General features: G+C 38.0%; 1 protein-coding gene across 1 annotated transcript in view; it reads right to left on the bottom strand.

The window, feature by feature from the left end:
• The window catches only part of clstn2a (calsyntenin 2a), a 159,872-nt gene that overhangs the window by 12,788 nt on the left and 129,700 nt on the right, over positions 1 to 17,384 (bottom strand). The window contains exons 10-11 of the mRNA XM_075483684.1: positions 10,012 to 10,174; positions 257 to 423 (exon numbers count right to left, since the gene is read on the bottom strand). Of these exons, the coding sequence (XP_075339799.1) occupies positions 257 to 423; positions 10,012 to 10,174 (330 nt within the window). The remainder of the gene's footprint in view (positions 1 to 256; positions 424 to 10,011; positions 10,175 to 17,384) is intronic.

Raw genomic sequence — 17,384 nt, 5'->3', positions numbered from 1 at the left:
ACTCAAACACATGATTTGAGTCTTGTCTTAAAGGTGTTCATGCTGACTTTAATTGAACAGAATTCAAATTAAATCAATTGATTTAATTAAAATACTGGAATGCAGGACAAAAAACATTAGCCTCCACTGCTTAAAAAATGAAAATGTATTACTTTTCTTTTTACAATAACGCAAGGGTGATAAATTGTTATTACACCATCAAGGAAGGCTATGGAGAGTTTGGAATTGTAACTATGTCTCAATCTTTTCCACACACCTTAATATCCTTTGCCAGACTTTCAAGGGAGTTGATATCAAGGCCTTCTTTGCAGGCCTGCAAACAAGAGATAACCTTCTGGGTCTCAATGAGGCCTGGTCTGATTGTCAGACCTGAAAGGCTGCCATGGAAAAACTGAGTGAACCTCGGGGTGGCCACCTCACCACCTAGAGAGAGAAAAAGAAGACACAGGGTGAAGAAAAGAGAGAAAGGAGACACAGGCACAGAGGTGGCAAGGGGGTAAAGTAGAAAGTGCTGCAAAAAAAAACAACAAAAAAAGGCAATTTGATAAGAAAGGTTGGTAGGAGGAAGAAGGTTAAAAAAAACATGTTTCCAAGGAAAATCATTTGCTGAAAATCTTTACTGTGAGACAACAAATAGAAACAGATAGGTCACTATGAGGAGCCGGGATTGTTGTCTCAGTAAACACCTGAAACAACTGACATTAGATCTAACATGCAACAAAGGCAACTTAATTACGTTAACATAATTGTGGTTTCATACTTGAGGTTGGGGATAGACTACAGCCTGTAACACTCAAACTAGTACTATGTACATTTCCAGTTTCTTTCAGTACAGTTGATGTGAGACCTCCTGTCAGATTCACACTGAATTTGATTCATGAGTTCGGCAGGTGGTAGTGCATGCTTGACCTGCAACATTGAACCACTGCCACAGCCAGAGATAAGTACATCACTTCATAAAAAGAAAGAGCAAACTCTACTGCAAAAAGACATATCTCTCTTGTAGGGGGTACCACAGCCCATACAGAGAACCAGGTTTCCCTGTAGGGCATGTCAGCTCTGTCTTTTGGTACAGTTGTGGTATGTTTGATAAAAATGTGCAATTTCTACCAAATCATTCAGGCCTAGTCCATGTAAATAAAATCCTCTCAGCGTGAGTTTTTCAGGTCAGTTAAGTTTTATAAATTTGAGAAATTGAAGGAAAGGGTGACAACTTTCCTAAGAATAGGCTAGTGCATATACAGTAGTTATGCATCTCAGATTATAATTGTACATTATTCAATAGAAGACATGCTGTACATCACTGCAGAGCAGAGAGAGCGCCTGAAAATCAGATCATTATTTTTAGATCTTTGGTTAGAACTATTTAAGTAGAACACATACAGTAGATGCTACGGTAAAGTATCAAGATAAATATTATAGGCATTGATAAATCATTTTGAGATCAATCAAAAAACACAAGAAATGGATATATACTGTATACATCTATTTTACATGTGCTTAATCTGGATAAGGAGTTTTGTATTGTTACTGAAGGTAGGTTAAGGTAAAGTAAGGTGAGGTGAGTTAAGGTAAAGTAAGGTGAGGTGAGTTAAGGTAAAGTAAAGTAAGGTGAGGTGAGTTAAGGTAAAGTAAGGTGAGGTGAGTTAAGGTAAAGTAAAGTAAGGTGAGGTGAGTTAAGGTAAAGTAAGGTGAGGTGAGTTAAGGTAAAGTAAAGTAAGGTGAGGTGAGTTAAGGTAAAGTAAGGTGAGGTGAGTTAAGGTAAAGTAAGGTGAGGTGAGTTAAGGTAAGGTGAGGTGAGTTAAGGTAAAGTAAGGTGAGGTGAGTTAAGGTAAAGTAAAGTAAGGTGAGTTGAGTTAAGGTAAAGTAAGGTGAGGTGAGTTAAGGTAAAGTAAAGTGAGGTGAGTTAAGGTAAAGTAAAGTAAGGTGAGGTGAGTTAAGGTAAAGTAAGGTGAGGTGAGTTAAGGTAAGGTAAGGTGAGGTGAGTTAAGGTAAAGTGAGGTGAGTTAAGGTAAGGTGAGGTGAGTTAAGGTAAAGTAAGGTGAGGTGAGTTAAGGTAAAGTAAGGTGAGGTGAGTTAAGGTAAAGTAAGGTGAGGTGAGTTAAGGTAAAGTAAAGTAAGGTGAGTTGAGTTAAGGTAAAGTAAGGTGAGGTGAGTTAAGGTAAAGTAAAGTGAGGTGAGTTAAGGTAAAGTAAGGTGAGGTGAGTTAAGGTAAGGTGAGGTGAGTTAAGGTAAAGTAAGGTGAGGTGAGTTAAGGTAAAGTAAGGTGAGGTGAGTTAAGGTAAAGTAAAGTAAGGTGAGGTGAGTTAAGGTAAAGTAAGGTGAGGTGAGTTAAGGTAAAGTAAGGTGAGGTGAGTTAAGGTAAAGTAAGGTGAGGTGAGTTAAGGTAAAGTAAGGTGAGGTGAGTTAAGGTAAGGTAAGGTGAGGTGAGTTAAGGTAAAGTAAGGTGAGGTGAGTTAAGGTAAGGTGAGGTGAGTTAAGGTAAAGTAAGGTGAGGTGAGTTAAGGTAAAGTAAGGTGAGGTGAGTTAAGGTAAAGTAAAGTAAGGTGAGGTGAGTTAAGGTAAAGTAAGGTGAGGTGAGTTAAGGTAAAGTAAGGTGAGGTGAGTTAAGGTAAAGTAAGGTGAGGTGAGTTAAGGTAAAGTAAGGTGAGGTGAGTTAAGGTAAGGTGAGGTGAGTTAAGGTAAAGTAAGGTGAGGTGAGTTAAGGTAAAGTAAAGTAAGGTGAGGTGAGTTAAGGTAAAGTAAGGTGAGGTGAGTTAAGGTAAAGTAAAGTGAGGTGAGTTAAGGTAAAGTAAAGTAAGGTGAGGTGAGTTAAGGTAAAGTAAAGTAAGGTGAGGTGAGTTAAGGTAAAGTAAAGTAAGGTGAGGTGAGTTAAGGTAAAGTAAGGTGAGGTGAGTTAAGGTAAAGTAAAGTAAGGTGAGGTGAGTTAAGGTAAGGTAAGGTGAGGTGAGTTAAGGTAAAGTAAGGTGAGGTGAGTTAAGGTAAAGTAAGGTGAGGTGAGTTAAGGTAAAGTAAGGTGAGGTGAGTTAAGGTAAAGTAAGGTGAGGTGAGTTAAGGTAAAGTAAAGTAAGGTGAGGTGAGTTAAGGTAAAGTAAGGTGAGGTGAGTTAATGTAAAGTAAGGTGAGGTGAGTTAAGGTAAAGTAAGGTGAGGTGAGTTAATGTGTAATAAGATAAGATTAAGAATTCTAAATGATTCACTTTAATATTTATTGATCTAATAAAAGTAAACTGATTTACTTTATCTCATTGATCAACCTAAAAGGAGACATATAATTCATTGGATTAAGATCCATCCATTTTTCATTGTCATCCATTTTCTAATTCATTGTCACAGGGGATGGAGCCTATTCCAGCTGCCATCGGGAGAGTTAAAAAGAGCAACAAGAACAAAATACATGGTCAATCCAAACAATGACAGAATAAATAGTCCTATGGAAACTCTTTGATTTATTTTTTCTGTTCATTATAGGCTTATTAATACCTTCTCAGCTCTGCTAAACTCAAGGTCAGCCCTTATTTCTCTTGAAGGCTACACCCTCACTCAACACTGAGTACGGTTTAATGCACAGGTGAATTGAGCTACAGTTATAGCTCAGCTGGGCTCTTCAATTGCACCATTGTCCTTGTCCCAGTATATATACCCAGGTGTGAAATCGAGTTATGAGTCAAGTGAGTCAGACGCCAGAACTCTGTGGACTGTGTGAGTAAATGTTTAAGACATTCTGCGTAAACACATTTACCAAGTGTCATGAAAACATGCTGACAGACATGAGGTTCTCCCGGAGCCAGATTGTTCTGTACAGAACAGCTCGGGGTACAGGACCTGCAGATGTTATTATGAGCCAGCTAATCTTTAGCTGGAGGCATCCTCGCTCTCAGCTCTGTCGAGGGCAACAATACAGTAGTATGTACTGTCTTTCACCTGGGTTTGGTTCTTCAGATTTCCTTTTTGGTGATTTTTGACTAAAGAAAATGCAGCTAAACTTATGAGTGTCCCATCATAAAACATTCTTATCGTTTTAGTATGATGTATATTTCCCATCTATATAATATCCCCTGAATATAAACTTGTGGAAAAGCAGGATATTGTTGTAGTACATTAGTAAATGAACAGTGAAATACTAGTTTTACAGTCAACAAAGTAAACAACCCCTATCACGCGTAGTATATAAACACACAAAATGCCCATTTATACTGTCAGATTTAAAAGAAAACTATTTGAGATGATAAGATCCTACTGTTTAATATTGCTACTTTCTCTCCCTTCGTATCACTGCGTGCTGTGTAGACCGTGCAGACCGAAGTGCAGACCGAAGTGCAGACCGAAGTGCAGACCGAAGTGCAGACCGAAGTAAACACTGTAACAGGCGCGGCTGTCGGCAGGTGGCAGCACACACTGATATGAAGGGAGAGAAAATAGCGCCAAGCGATTGTGAGGTCTGACTTTTTCCTGGAGAACGATTTTGTGATGCAAATGTATTACTCTTTTGAACGCATATTGTTTTGAGAAGCAAAACGCTTTATTTTTGTAGCCCCAGCCAACTAGCCGGACTACCTTCGTCAACGCCAAAACTCAGCTGGAACTCGGTTCGCAGGACGCAGCGGGGGGTAAGAAAATGTTCATAAACGATATTGCTAATATGGGATGTCATACAGCTTCATGTCAAAAGAGGCGAACTATCCCTTTAAGTGTTCAACGTTCTCACTTTATGCTACAGTTGTTAAAATACTAAAATCAAATATGTATACAGTTACAAAGTTAACTGACATAAAAATCTGAATTGTCTATGTTATTGAAATGGTGTTGTTAGCAAAGAGAACACTCCCTCTATTCAGAGGTCTACTCCTGAGATTTTTTCTACAAAATTTTAAAACTGCTGTGTGTAACTGCAAAGTCCTTCCTCTTTACTTAAAAGGAGTTCTTGATATTCTCCTTAAGTATTTCTCTGGTCTGTGAAGAGTCGGTGTAAGTAGGGGCAGAGCGAGTAGTAGTTCTAATTGTCCTGCCCATCATCTCCCTTTCTCTTAACTAATGAGGATATATTCACCATTATTCAGCTCTTCCCTCTCGATCTCTCACAAACAGGGTTTGGGTTGAAAGGTTTTCATCAGGACAAGTTCTTTGTGGTTTAATGGGTAGGTGCCAACAGGATTACCTGTGTCTAGACACCCACTTATAGGTTTATAGCTTCACACTACTAATCTAAAAGCAAATGAATCTCCCAATTATATAACAGCACAGGCTGAAGAGTACCTGTGTTGCGTGGTATATCTTGCATATAAATGTGCCAACAAAAATTTCATTTTATGCTAAAGCAAATCCACGAATAAACGGTCGGCACAATATTAAATATTTTGATCTGAAAAACTGAAAAAAATAAAATAAAATCCCTCTCCAGGTCTCAGTTAGAAAACCTTTCAGAAATGAGGTTTGGAAATGACACGTTGCAAATGTTCTTTTTGTAAGTGGCTGTTTAATTCTTTAGCTAAAGGCTAAAAACCTTGTACCTTCCATTGTGGTTTCCTTTCATTATCATGCAGTAGACATACACTTGGATTTTCTTTTTTCTTTACTTGTAAAAGCATTCAATAACACATTCACATATTTGCACACACTCTTACAGAAGTCACCTAGAATGGCTTTCTTTTTCTTTTCAGAGTCTCCCAAGGAATTTCATTTGTGTTCCCATGAAAGTTCTTCTTGCAAACTGCACAGTTGTCCTCAGTAATGTCAGTAGCTGCTGCATGTTAAGGCTGAGTTATACTTCTTTTAACTGCCCTTGCGCTTGCGTCTTGCGCGTATGTTAATGGCTCGAGACGTTTATACTTCATTTTGCTTTGTCGGCGGTTGCGTGTGCTGCGTGGCGATTCACCGCCAGGACAGTAGGTGGAGTAGCGGGTTTTTTCAATGACAAGCCTACTACGATGAAAGGAAATTCACCGCCAGGAGCTCTTTGGCAAGTCTCTCTTCCATAGATTCATGCTTCTTCTTCTTCTTGTAAATAGCCGGTATTTTGTCGGATTTTCAACACTTTGGGGGTCTAAACGACTACTTTCTCGCCTGAAAATGTTTCAAATGTTGCTAAAGTTATATATTTACAGAGTTTAGCCTATAGCTTAAGGGAAATCAGCTTTTCAGGCTGGCTGATTTCGGCTCGGGCAGGAGTGAAGTGCACTGTGTGTAAACGCTCTGCATGCTGTCTGATCGATCAAGTAGTAGGTGGTTTCGACCACAGCCAGTGGCTTGCGCTTGCGTCTTGCGTGAAGTTTAGAAAATTGAGGTGACACGCAAGCACGCAAGGGGGGGCTTGCAACCGCGCAAGGGCTTGCGTTGCGGCTTGCGTCTTGCGTTGCGTCTTGCGTTACCGACTATAAACCAGGCTTAAGTTACACAATAAATCAATAAAAGTCTGGGGGATTACCTTAAATAATGGTTTAGAAAAATGTATCGTTATGTCTCAGTATGGGTCTATATGTTCCAAGAGGGAGTACGTTATCACAGAAACTTCTTCTAATTTAGCACAAGTGTTCACTTTGACTCACGATGGCCTGATTAGATCTTAAAGGTCGTAAGTTAAAGACCACTGTGAAATCATTCTTGGTCTCGTTCTCCACATGTGATACATTGGAATGCCTTGAGGAAATATCATTTCAAATGGCACAAACGTCCACCACAATGATTAGATTTTCATAATTAAAAGGTCATATGACACTGTGACAACACAAAGTACATGTTTGGCGATAACACAAGAATCTATACTTGAATTACACCGAGGCAAAATTCCACATAACTGCCCAATAGAACTAAATGATGAAGTAGTGTCATTCTATATCCACAAAGGTCAGAGGTCAGTTTTATTGAGGCATCATAATATTCTGCTCATATAAAACTCTTGAGTATTACTAGACGACATAACTCAAGAACAGAAGCAGACATTTTAAACATAGCCATATAGTACAGGTGACAATGATCATCTTTTCACGAAATAAATTGCTTGAGACTCTGATGAAGAGGCAGGTATTTAAGTTCTTAATGCTTTCAGCAATGCACTTAATGCTTCCTTTTTAAAAAAAATATCTCTGACTGAGCTGCAGTAGCTTAAAGAATAGCACATTGTGCTTCTTTATTTTGATGGATGCCTTTTATTTCCTACATGAACCCCCCACCAGACTCTTTTTATACCCACCATGTGCCTCGGCTTCTTTACTTAATAATCTGAACACTATGAGGGTGGCTTTAGTTCACACCCACTGTGCTTCAGCTAATTAAATGACACGACAAACACGCATTCGCTATTCAAACTCCATGGCTATTCAAGCTCATTGCTACAGAAAACTGCTTCAAACCAATGACAGCCATGACATTTTCTTGTTAACCTTAAGAGGCAACAACACACAACTTATTTTTGCTCTCAGGGCAGGGAGAGTACAGTCTGAATGCCTTTTATTCCATGTTTCATCATTATGTTGTTGATTGTAAGGAAAAGGGGATGGAGAAATGAGAGAATCTGTAAGGCAATATTGCTCGCTAATGGCCTGCAAAGTTATCAGTTGCGGCTTAGTGAAGCTTAAAGCGGCTTTATTGGGATGTAATAGCTGGCAAACTTGTCCTCCATTCACTCTTGCTAATCCTTCCTTCAAGGCTTTCTCTCACAATCAGAGATTCATAGAAAGAGGCAGCATGAGAGGGCTGTACGAAGCAAGGAAGAAAATGATGACAACAAAAAGAAAATTGCAATCAGGCACAGGATGAAAGGATATTCAAAAGCAACCAAAATTCCATCAGGAATGAAGCATTGGATGATGCTCACCAGTGTTGTGTGTGCGAGTTAGGGAAGCTGCTGAACAAATCTTTACTGTCTCATTCTGCACTATGAAGCACTCTTGTGTAATTATTCAAGATTAAACATGGAAGCATTTATTCCCCTGCAATCACTACTTGCTTTCGTTTCCGACTGCTCGAAACGACATGCAAAATTTTCTGTAGATACCCACTTGGCTTCAAAGAGGAAACACTCGCAGCCCACGGGGAATAAATCTTAATCCCTTTATTCATTTCAAATGTGAATCTGCTGCTTTCTCACCCTCTCGATGTTTGCAACACAAATGTAATTTCCAATATCTTCTGGCTGCCGTACTTTATTTTATTTATTGGTTTCTCTGTTCTTCACATAATTTGTTGTTACAAGTTCCGGGACTGGACCCCGTTAAATACTAAAAAAAAACCTTGTGTTTTTTATTGATATGGCTGGAGTTTGTGGATTGATAATATGGTCTCTTGAAGCTCCGTTATATAATATGCAAATGTTTGTTCTTAGTTTTAGGGGGTGAACCGGGTAAGCTGTCTCAGAGTGAAATTGAGGCGCTACCTCAAAAATCCAAAACTCTAGCTGTTTTGTGTGACCAAATGTTCTGGGATAATTTTCCTATTTTTCTGCTTCTGAAGAAAAAAAGAACTAAAATGACATTTTATGTAATAAAACTTTCCCTGGCATTAGCATTACAATTCTATTTTGTGCTGGGTAGAGGTAACATTTAAGTGCTTTTGATACTTTGATGATCTCTCTAACATCCAGTTTTCTGATATCCCACCTGTAAACAGTTGTCTCAACGACTTTGGAGCAAGTTGTCACATACTCCAACTATATGGGCACAATATAGACTATGCTGTCTTTTGGTGTTTCTGAAGAAGGGGAGGCAAAACTTTGAGGGTAAGGCTGTAGGGATCTTTCCGGGAAGAAGGCGACTAAAACAAAACAGACAGTTCTTAATCTGAGTAAGAGGTATCCTTCTGTCTCATCTGCCTGGAGGCGTTCTCAAACAGCCACAGTTGGTCTCATGAAATGATTTATTAAAAATACTAAAAGCTTTGTCGTGTGTTGCTGGCCTTCTACGTTTGTCGACTGAACCAATGGACACATGATACATATCAGACCTGGCATGTATTTGTACTGGAACTGAAATTCCAAATATGAGTTTGGTTAGTTAGATAATAATGATACTTTGTGTATTGGTTTGCTGATTATCTAATCAATTTAGTCTGGAATTTTGAAAAACAAAAACAAATCACTATTCTCAGTTTAGTCTGAAATTGTCTGAATTTTCTGGTAATTCATCGTCACAACTTACTTGACGGGACGAGTTGTCACAAAACCTAAAGGCAGATAAAGGAGAAAAAGATACTCTGGAAAATGTAATGATTTCTGAAAATAATCTATGCTTACTTGTACAGGCTACATATACTATCAATAAATGATGGGAAAGAAACCTGTCTGCCCTGGAAAAGATATAAAAAGTTGTCTTTTTTCCCCTCTCATACCTTTATTTTTAGTCATACATTTGCAACCACAAACCAGCTGAATTGCCTCTGAGTTTGAAAATAAAGTAATGAAATGTTTCCTTTGCTTTCATATGAAAATCTTGGATTTTTCTAAATTTATGTGTTGCAAAGAAATAAACACCATAAACTTGTGATGAAACGACTGCTGCATATAAAACAACTGTCAGATTAAAGTACAGCTATAAACAATCCCAACAACACAGCAGTGCACCAGTTCCCTGTGCTACGGTCTGTGCTTTCATGTTTTGGCTGTAATTTTATACTTTGTTATTTATCTTGAGCTCGTATCTCAGTTATCTTGCTTCCTGTTTTATTTTGCAGAGCTTCCCCCCTTATGTATTCTGCTGAGTTTACTTCCGCTCTTGTTTCTCACCCGATCCTTATTTGTTATTACCTCCCCCAGTATTTATCTTTCAGGTTTTTCTTGGTTCAGTGTCAGATCATTGTAGGTTGTTTTTATCTCTCTCAATGTAATTCGATCCTCTGTATTTTCTTAGTTCTGTTTTAGTTTATTTTTTCAATAAAGCCATTTGTTCTTTCACATCCTCGCCTTCTCCCTCGTAATCCAGCATTTGGGTCCTCTACCTCCTGCTCCTCCAAGGCTTGTGGCACCATGTCTGATCTCAGCTTGTTCAATGCCACATAAATACACACACACACACACACTGACCTTGCCAGCAGGCGCCCACAGTAAGTTGAGTATCAATCTTTGAAGCATGGATTGGCCAGTCATCCGTTACCAGGTAGGGCTCATAGGTCACACCATCCACAAATAGTGTCACTGCAGGAAATTCCACGTTGATTACATAATAGTGCCATTCCTTGTCACAGATCTAAAAAGAAGGGAGACAAATCTTTTATTAGGCTACATTATTTTGTGTCACATGCCCACAAATTATGCAATTAAATATGCCAATGTTCCTAATTTGCAGATACTCAAAAATAGGACAACTTCCAAAATACATTCCTCAGGCAACTGCATGTCTTTTTGGGGGGTTGTATTTTTGGTTATGAATTTTTTTCCATGAAGGATTATGTTTATAGACAACTGCTATGAAAATGATTATGTCTGCTGTTATGTACTCAAAACTGAAGGAATATCCTTGAACTGTCTACCGTCAATGGTAGACAGGCAAGCGAATCAAAGATCTCACTTCTTTCCTCGATCATTTGTTCCATGTCGTTAGATGGCTAATGAAGTTTCTAGGTCTTGAGCAGTTCATTAAAAGTACACCAAGAGTGACGATCACAACTGTAGAACACTTTTATCAACCACCACAAATTCCCTTTGATCATATGCAGAACCAGTTAAGCCTCATCATGTCTTCTCGTTGTCCTTTTTCCAATCACAGATGTACTCACATGCATTGCCTATGACCTGCCACAAAACATAAACGGCTTCAGATCTACATCAGACAATTAACTTGCAGATCAGTCTGTTAGTTTCTCTATAAAACACGAGTGCAGACTACATCTTTTTGCCACTTTAAAATGCAACAGTTCAAAAGCTAAAGATGTCGAACAAATATGAAAAAAAGGCACATTTGAAGAGGTGGAACTGGTGAATTCGGCATTTTCAGTGATGAACACATTTTGATGACAGATTTGAGCCACAACCTGAGCGATCTTGACAAAGATTGTTTTTTTTTTCTCCAATATTTCAAACATATACAAGTTTAAAGCTAAACTGGGAAATTTAAAATGGTTTCAGGAGTGAACGTGAGTGAGGCTAGGCTCATACCATGAGGGAGGGAAGGTAATGATGGGAGAGATTTATGACTTAACGTAACTGTTCACATCATCGGACATATTAAGATCTCAGCTGTAAGGCGTCATTCTTCACTTTGTTGATGAACACAAGCAAAATCACAAGACAGAAGGACACAAACTGTATTGAGACTAAGTCTCTTAATCTGTCGGCCTCCCATTTAATCAGAAGAACAGATGGTCTCGGCAAGAGAGCAAAACAAATCAAATTCTTAATCACATGTGGCATGTAGATCCCAATGTACACCAAATGTGCAGAGTACAAGATGTCACACTACCTAAACGTGTGTTTCCCCATCATAAAATTCTTTTGTGTGTTTTGGAAATATATATATATAGATCTATAGATCTATATATATATAGATATATAGATATATATATTGATCTGTTGGATGTGAAGTTGTCAAATTGCTATACACACAACTGGAGATCTGTATAAAAACAAAAAAAAAAATCATGTCTAATGAAGCGCCAGCTTGTTGTTTACAATCTTACTTATAAACTAAATATTTTGAATAATTCACAAATTAGAAACAGAAACATCCACGACCATGTCCACGAGCAACAGTATGGAGAACAGATGTGAGACTACCTGAACATGCCACAGGAACTTTGAAATTTAATAAACTAAAAACTACTCCGGTAGTAGAAAATCTTTCACAGCAATACAGAACCTGAAGGCTTTAAAAAAAAAAGAAAAAAAGCCTTGTGGTCCAGGGTGTACCCCACCTTTTACAAATGCATAGATTTATTTTTGTCTGTCAAATCTTACTCCACTTTAGATTTTTTTCCGCCATGTTTTGAGATGTCTGCCTTGGGACACTGGGAGTAGGCTTGTTGTTGATGAGCCTGACAGCAAGCCTTTTTTAATGATGCTTCAGATGTTTTTGTTTGAAAAGTTAAGATTCACAAGAAAATGTTATTCATTTTCATGTAATATAACATATATGCTATATGTTATATACAACTATAATTTGAATCATGTGTTGTGCTTGGTCAGTAAAAGCAGTGCAAGCACATAATACATTTAAGCCATAAGAAATACATAAGCCATGGATGTTTGCACTCAGGGTGCAGGGTGAGGTGAACATGAAACGAGAACGTGCTTTTCGGCATGTGTTGGGGAATTGTTATGGGAAGGATTATCAGGCATTCAGCAAACATTAACCACATCAAACAGCTGAAGACAGCTGTGACTGATATGGAGAATTCCTTATCAAAACTACTGAGAAAAAAACAGCATTCATTTGGAGTTTAATATTCACATTGAATTTGCAATGCAGTTTACAGTGGTTTTACATTTACAGGTTTGACCTTAACAACCTTTCATATGTAAAAAAATAAATAAATAATTGAGCTCCCCAGATCACTTACACACCTAAATCACACCAAAAGGTCATACCTGAGTTTTTGCTCCATTTTTGAGACATTTATTCGAATAAGTGAGTAGTTTGAATATTGCTGTGCATGTAAATGTAGCCAGTGACTCACTGCTGACCTGTCCAAGATGTACTTAATGCTTGTTGGGACATCTTGCAACCCTGAACAGAATATGAAGGTATAGAAAATAGAAAAAAGGAAAGAAACTTCATATGTGTTTTTGGTCTCACGCTGTGAAAATGGCTGAAAAGAACAAAAACCAATTGGCCCAAAGCAGAAATGAAAAAAAGTATTCTTCCTTTAAATGGTTTTGAAATCAGTGGTTGATATAAATACAGTTTAAATGGTAATTAGAAATACATCCTCTGATTATTGCCCTGGCGTCTGTAATTGATCTTCCGTAAAGGCTCTGATTGAATCAACGGTGATCAATTTATGCTCACTGTAGAGGAGAAAATCTGCTCATTTGAGATTCACAGAGAAACACAGCAGGAAAACATGCAACATTCAGACTGATTTTCATTTTGTTAAATTTCTCATTAAGGCCCACTGTCGACACACACTTTACTTAAGTGATACAACTGATAGGACGGAAAAATGTGTGAGAGCAAACACAAATCTCAAGGGACGAAGTTAAATTTAGAATGTAATGTCACTCTATGAGGAGGAGAGAAATTCTGACAAAATATCACAGATACCACTTCACCAGTATAAGACTCCAAGCACATACTGTTATAAGTTATAAGTTTTCTTATGACAATTTCTTTTTCGTGGCACATTTTATATTGATGTACTTTGATGTTACCAAAAACAGCGTCTTTGGGACACAACATGTCATTGTTGGTTTGTTTCTACATTGAAAATGTCACAAGTGTATGTGTGGACATTCTGGTTTATTTCATAATCTCACGTTCAGGATTTGGATGGATACTTGACTGGACCGGCAGAATGGACTGCCTTTTCATTCAGCTGACTGCCTGTATAGGAGAGAGCAAAGTTACATGTGCATGCAGTTATCTGCACTGTTAATGTAGTTAACTTTCTCCCTGACGTGGTGTTTATTTTTCCCAAATCAACAATAATGATGACAAGACAGTTAGTTCTACAACTGAAAAAAAACAACATAATATCAATCTAACATCTGAGTTAGAACACTGGTCTCTAACTCTGTCTTTCAATATAATTACCAATAGAATGGGTATATATATGGATTAGGGCTAATCTTCTGGATGGCAACTAAAATGAAAAAAGAAAATGGTCTTTTGAATGGCAAGCTCATTTTCAAAAGCCTACCAGACGGTTGTCGCGACAGGACCAAAGTTATCCGTCGTCACTGTCAATGTTAACTGCGTTATCGCTGGAGAGCATCGAGTCTTAAATACATATCTTACTAGCAAAACACACGGCTGATGCAGATCCCCACTCCATCTAGGAGACTGCGCCGAGTAGTTAGCAACGGAGACGCCTTGTCAACTTTAGCCGTTTAAATGATTTTCTTAAACTACAAATGTTACACATATGAAAGAATGTCACATCCAGGTCAAGAGGCCTCTCTGTTTTTGCTTGTTGGGCTTGAGTTTGTCATGATAAGCTTTCAGCATATTTTTTTTGAGAACGCAGAAGAATGTTGTGGACAGTATTTGTCAAGAGGATTTATTTTGGAATGTTGCAAGAATAAATATAACATGCATTTGCATAAAGCGAGCATAATTGTCTGCACCTATGTCGATAAGAATATCTAAAAATATTCCTTTATAGTGTGATTAATAATGACTTGAACTATGGACAATTATACAAAATATTGCGATTAAATATTTGAATCAATTGACAGCACTAACAGCCCTTAAATTTTATATATTTACATAGAGAGAGAGAGAGAGAGAGAGAGAGAGGGGTAGAAAGTATTAGTATCTGAATCCAGGACAGCAAACACTTTGTTTAAGCTGCTGACTGACTTCAAAACACAAACACATTATTAGTAGATATGATCAGCAGTACTCTTTGTGCTGCTGAGGCGTGTTTAAATACACACAGCTTGCTAGAAAACACACTAATCATTGAGAGGTTGAAAGTCTCTCTCCTCTGCATCAGTGTAACAAGACACTGAATGCTGAAACACTGTAATGAGCTGGTTCCCAGGCAGGCTGCAGACCTATTAGGATGAACACAATTATCACAGCACTCCCTCAACAGTAGCAGAGGTACAGAGACTCCAAACAGAATTCAGAGTAGACAAATTTTTACTTTTTGTCTTTATATATTTTTTGCTAAAATCTGGATTTCCTATGAAATAAAAAAAGAAAAAATAACGTTTTAAATTGCTTCTCTAACCTTCCACTGCCACACCAAGAGTTACCACTTGATGAAGTTTGAAAACACTTTTTATCCTGCTTACAGAAAGTTTATCACACGGAAGGCCATTTGAGCTATGATGGAGGAAAGGGTCAGATACCTTCTGTATAATGGATGAAATGAGCCGTCTTACTTTAGCTTATTTTCTAGTTGGCTTGATTACTGAAGTAAGAGAAAAAACATAAACCTTAGATGATAAAACAAGGAAAACAACAGATTCTATGCATGTTGTACCAAGCAAAACATGAACATTTAGAGATTTCACAGAACACAACTTTTATGTTTGCATCTTTGAGGCGCCTTTATTCACGAGCAACATTACTTTGATGTGGATGGTCAAGCAGAAATTTCTGATACATCTGAGGAAAAGCTGAGTGCTTCTGAAACAAAGCTCATCAACATCCACAACATGCCCACAGAGGTGCCTTGAATTTAAAAAAAAAAAGCTTGATTGGCTCTCGCTTTTTTACACAAAAAAACATTTTTACCTGTCATTACAGGAAAAATAGAGGAATAATGGATAACATAAAAAACTCCCTTAATGGAACAGAGGTACTATTGCCTTTTTTACTTGTCCTTTTCCTGTTTGTTTAGGTCAATCTCTGCTATGGCGAGGCCTGTTTGTCAAAAACGGGTGTTTTAGAAACCCATTTAGTTTTTCAATTCACCGGGTTGGTATTCTGCTGAATTATAGTTATGGCAAAACCCTGATTTTCTTTTGAATCATATTTGAGAGGTTTTGGTGCCCTGAATACAGTATAACCAAGCAGCAATTGAAAATGAAAGTTTTGAAAAAGGAGACGGAGAACAAAAGTGACTGAAAACATTTTCATGGGTGTTCTTGAGCTGATTTCATTGATGAAAGTCCTTGGACTTCAACTTAGACAAAGCACACTCACTGTGCATGTCGGAGACACCAGCATCTTTGACAAAACAGCAGTAAATCATACTTATGTGGTGCTCAAGATAAGAGAAAATGAGGCAGACGTAAAGTGAAAGTTTCAAAATGTACATAAATATACAAAGATATTCACACACATATTTCAGGGCCTTGTGCTCATTACTGTTGGACAGTCTCTGTGACAAACAAACGGTTCCCTTCTTGATCGTTCTTCCATCACCTTCTCCACATTCGATAAAGTTCGTCTTCCAGGCGCTGGTTACCTCACTGAGCCAGAATCCTTTTTGTTGTGTGTATTACAATGCAGACGCAGTGTTTTATTGCGAAGAATAAAACACCAGAGATAACCCCCCTCTATCTTGTGGAGAGCCAGAGAGTATTTATGGGAGACCAATTCATACATCAACCCAAAAGAAGGAAGAGTTTAAGTGTTAATTGTACTTGGGCGATTACACAGTCTGGACACTGAATTAAGGTTTTCAAGACCCCCGGCAAAACAATTAAATGCTTTCTGCTGTGTATTAGGTCAGTGACTAACAAGCACTGAATCCTTTACTTTTTGAGCAGTTATACAACAGAAGTTATATGAACAGTGATGCAAAGTGGATCCAAACAAAAAAACAACTCCTTGTGCATATGCAGCACTAGTGCATTTTAAAATCTGCTGACATAAACAGAATAATGAGGACATTTTGCCGGCTGCATGGAAGCCTCTTAATAAGGTCAAGTTTATTTAGGTTCACCGGAGAGGTTTGGATGCATAGACACTTCTTTAAATAGATACAAGAGATAAATGATAGTCCTCTCATCTGTTTGTTGTGACTAACCTCACCTGGCAGGTGATAAAAAAAGCACTAAAAGCAATGTTTTTTTGTTTTGTTTAGTAGTTTTTTTTTGGAAGATATAGCTAATACAGAGGTCAGGAAGAGGAACTTAATCATAGATTCTGTCTAGACACTAAAACCCCAGGCAGTCTGGTAGTTTCTGCAAGAGGAGAATGCATGATTATCAACATTGATGATGCAGAATCCCAAGTTAAGCATAGTGTTTACATTTTGGCATAAATACAATGGGTAAAGAAAAACCAGGCAGAACATAGTATGGCAAGCTATCCTGACATGCTGCGTTTTTCCTGAGCTGGGTTTCTGAAATATTGGTTGCATCATTACGCCTGATGGTTCCTAAGCTTCTCTTTAGTAGACCTTGGTCTCACAAATTTCTGTAACGGGTATAAGGATTTTCAATATCGGGTGCGTAAATTAGCTCGACATCTTGCCAATGTTGTTTTACTTTAGTTTTCTGTCTGACTGCAGTCTCTGAGCACTGAGAACGTAAGCACCTGTGCCTTCAGAGCATCACTACCCTCCGTTCCTCTTCCTCTCATGACCTATTGTCTGGCCTAATTTTTTACTCCCGTTATCCCAACCTCCAATTTGTCATTCCCTGGTAACTCCCTCATCTCTTTTCTTGACCTTTTTTTTTTTTTTTTTATAAATCTCCATTGTTCCTCTCTGTATTCCTTACCTCTACAACCCTATGAGCTTCATCTGCTACAGAGTGCTGTTCAGCATTTTGGATCCAAGTCTGTTATGTGTCTGTGTGGGAAGGCTAAACATAGTTAAAAGGATAAAAACAAGGGCAGA

The sequence above is a fragment of the Odontesthes bonariensis genome, chromosome 14 (assembly GCF_027942865.1).
Source record: "Odontesthes bonariensis isolate fOdoBon6 chromosome 14, fOdoBon6.hap1, whole genome shotgun sequence".
In the NCBI taxonomy this organism is placed as follows: Eukaryota; Metazoa; Chordata; class Actinopteri; order Atheriniformes; family Atherinopsidae; genus Odontesthes; species Odontesthes bonariensis.
Note: the sequence above shows the minus strand (reverse complement) of the source record. Positions and strands in the feature narration are given on the sequence as shown.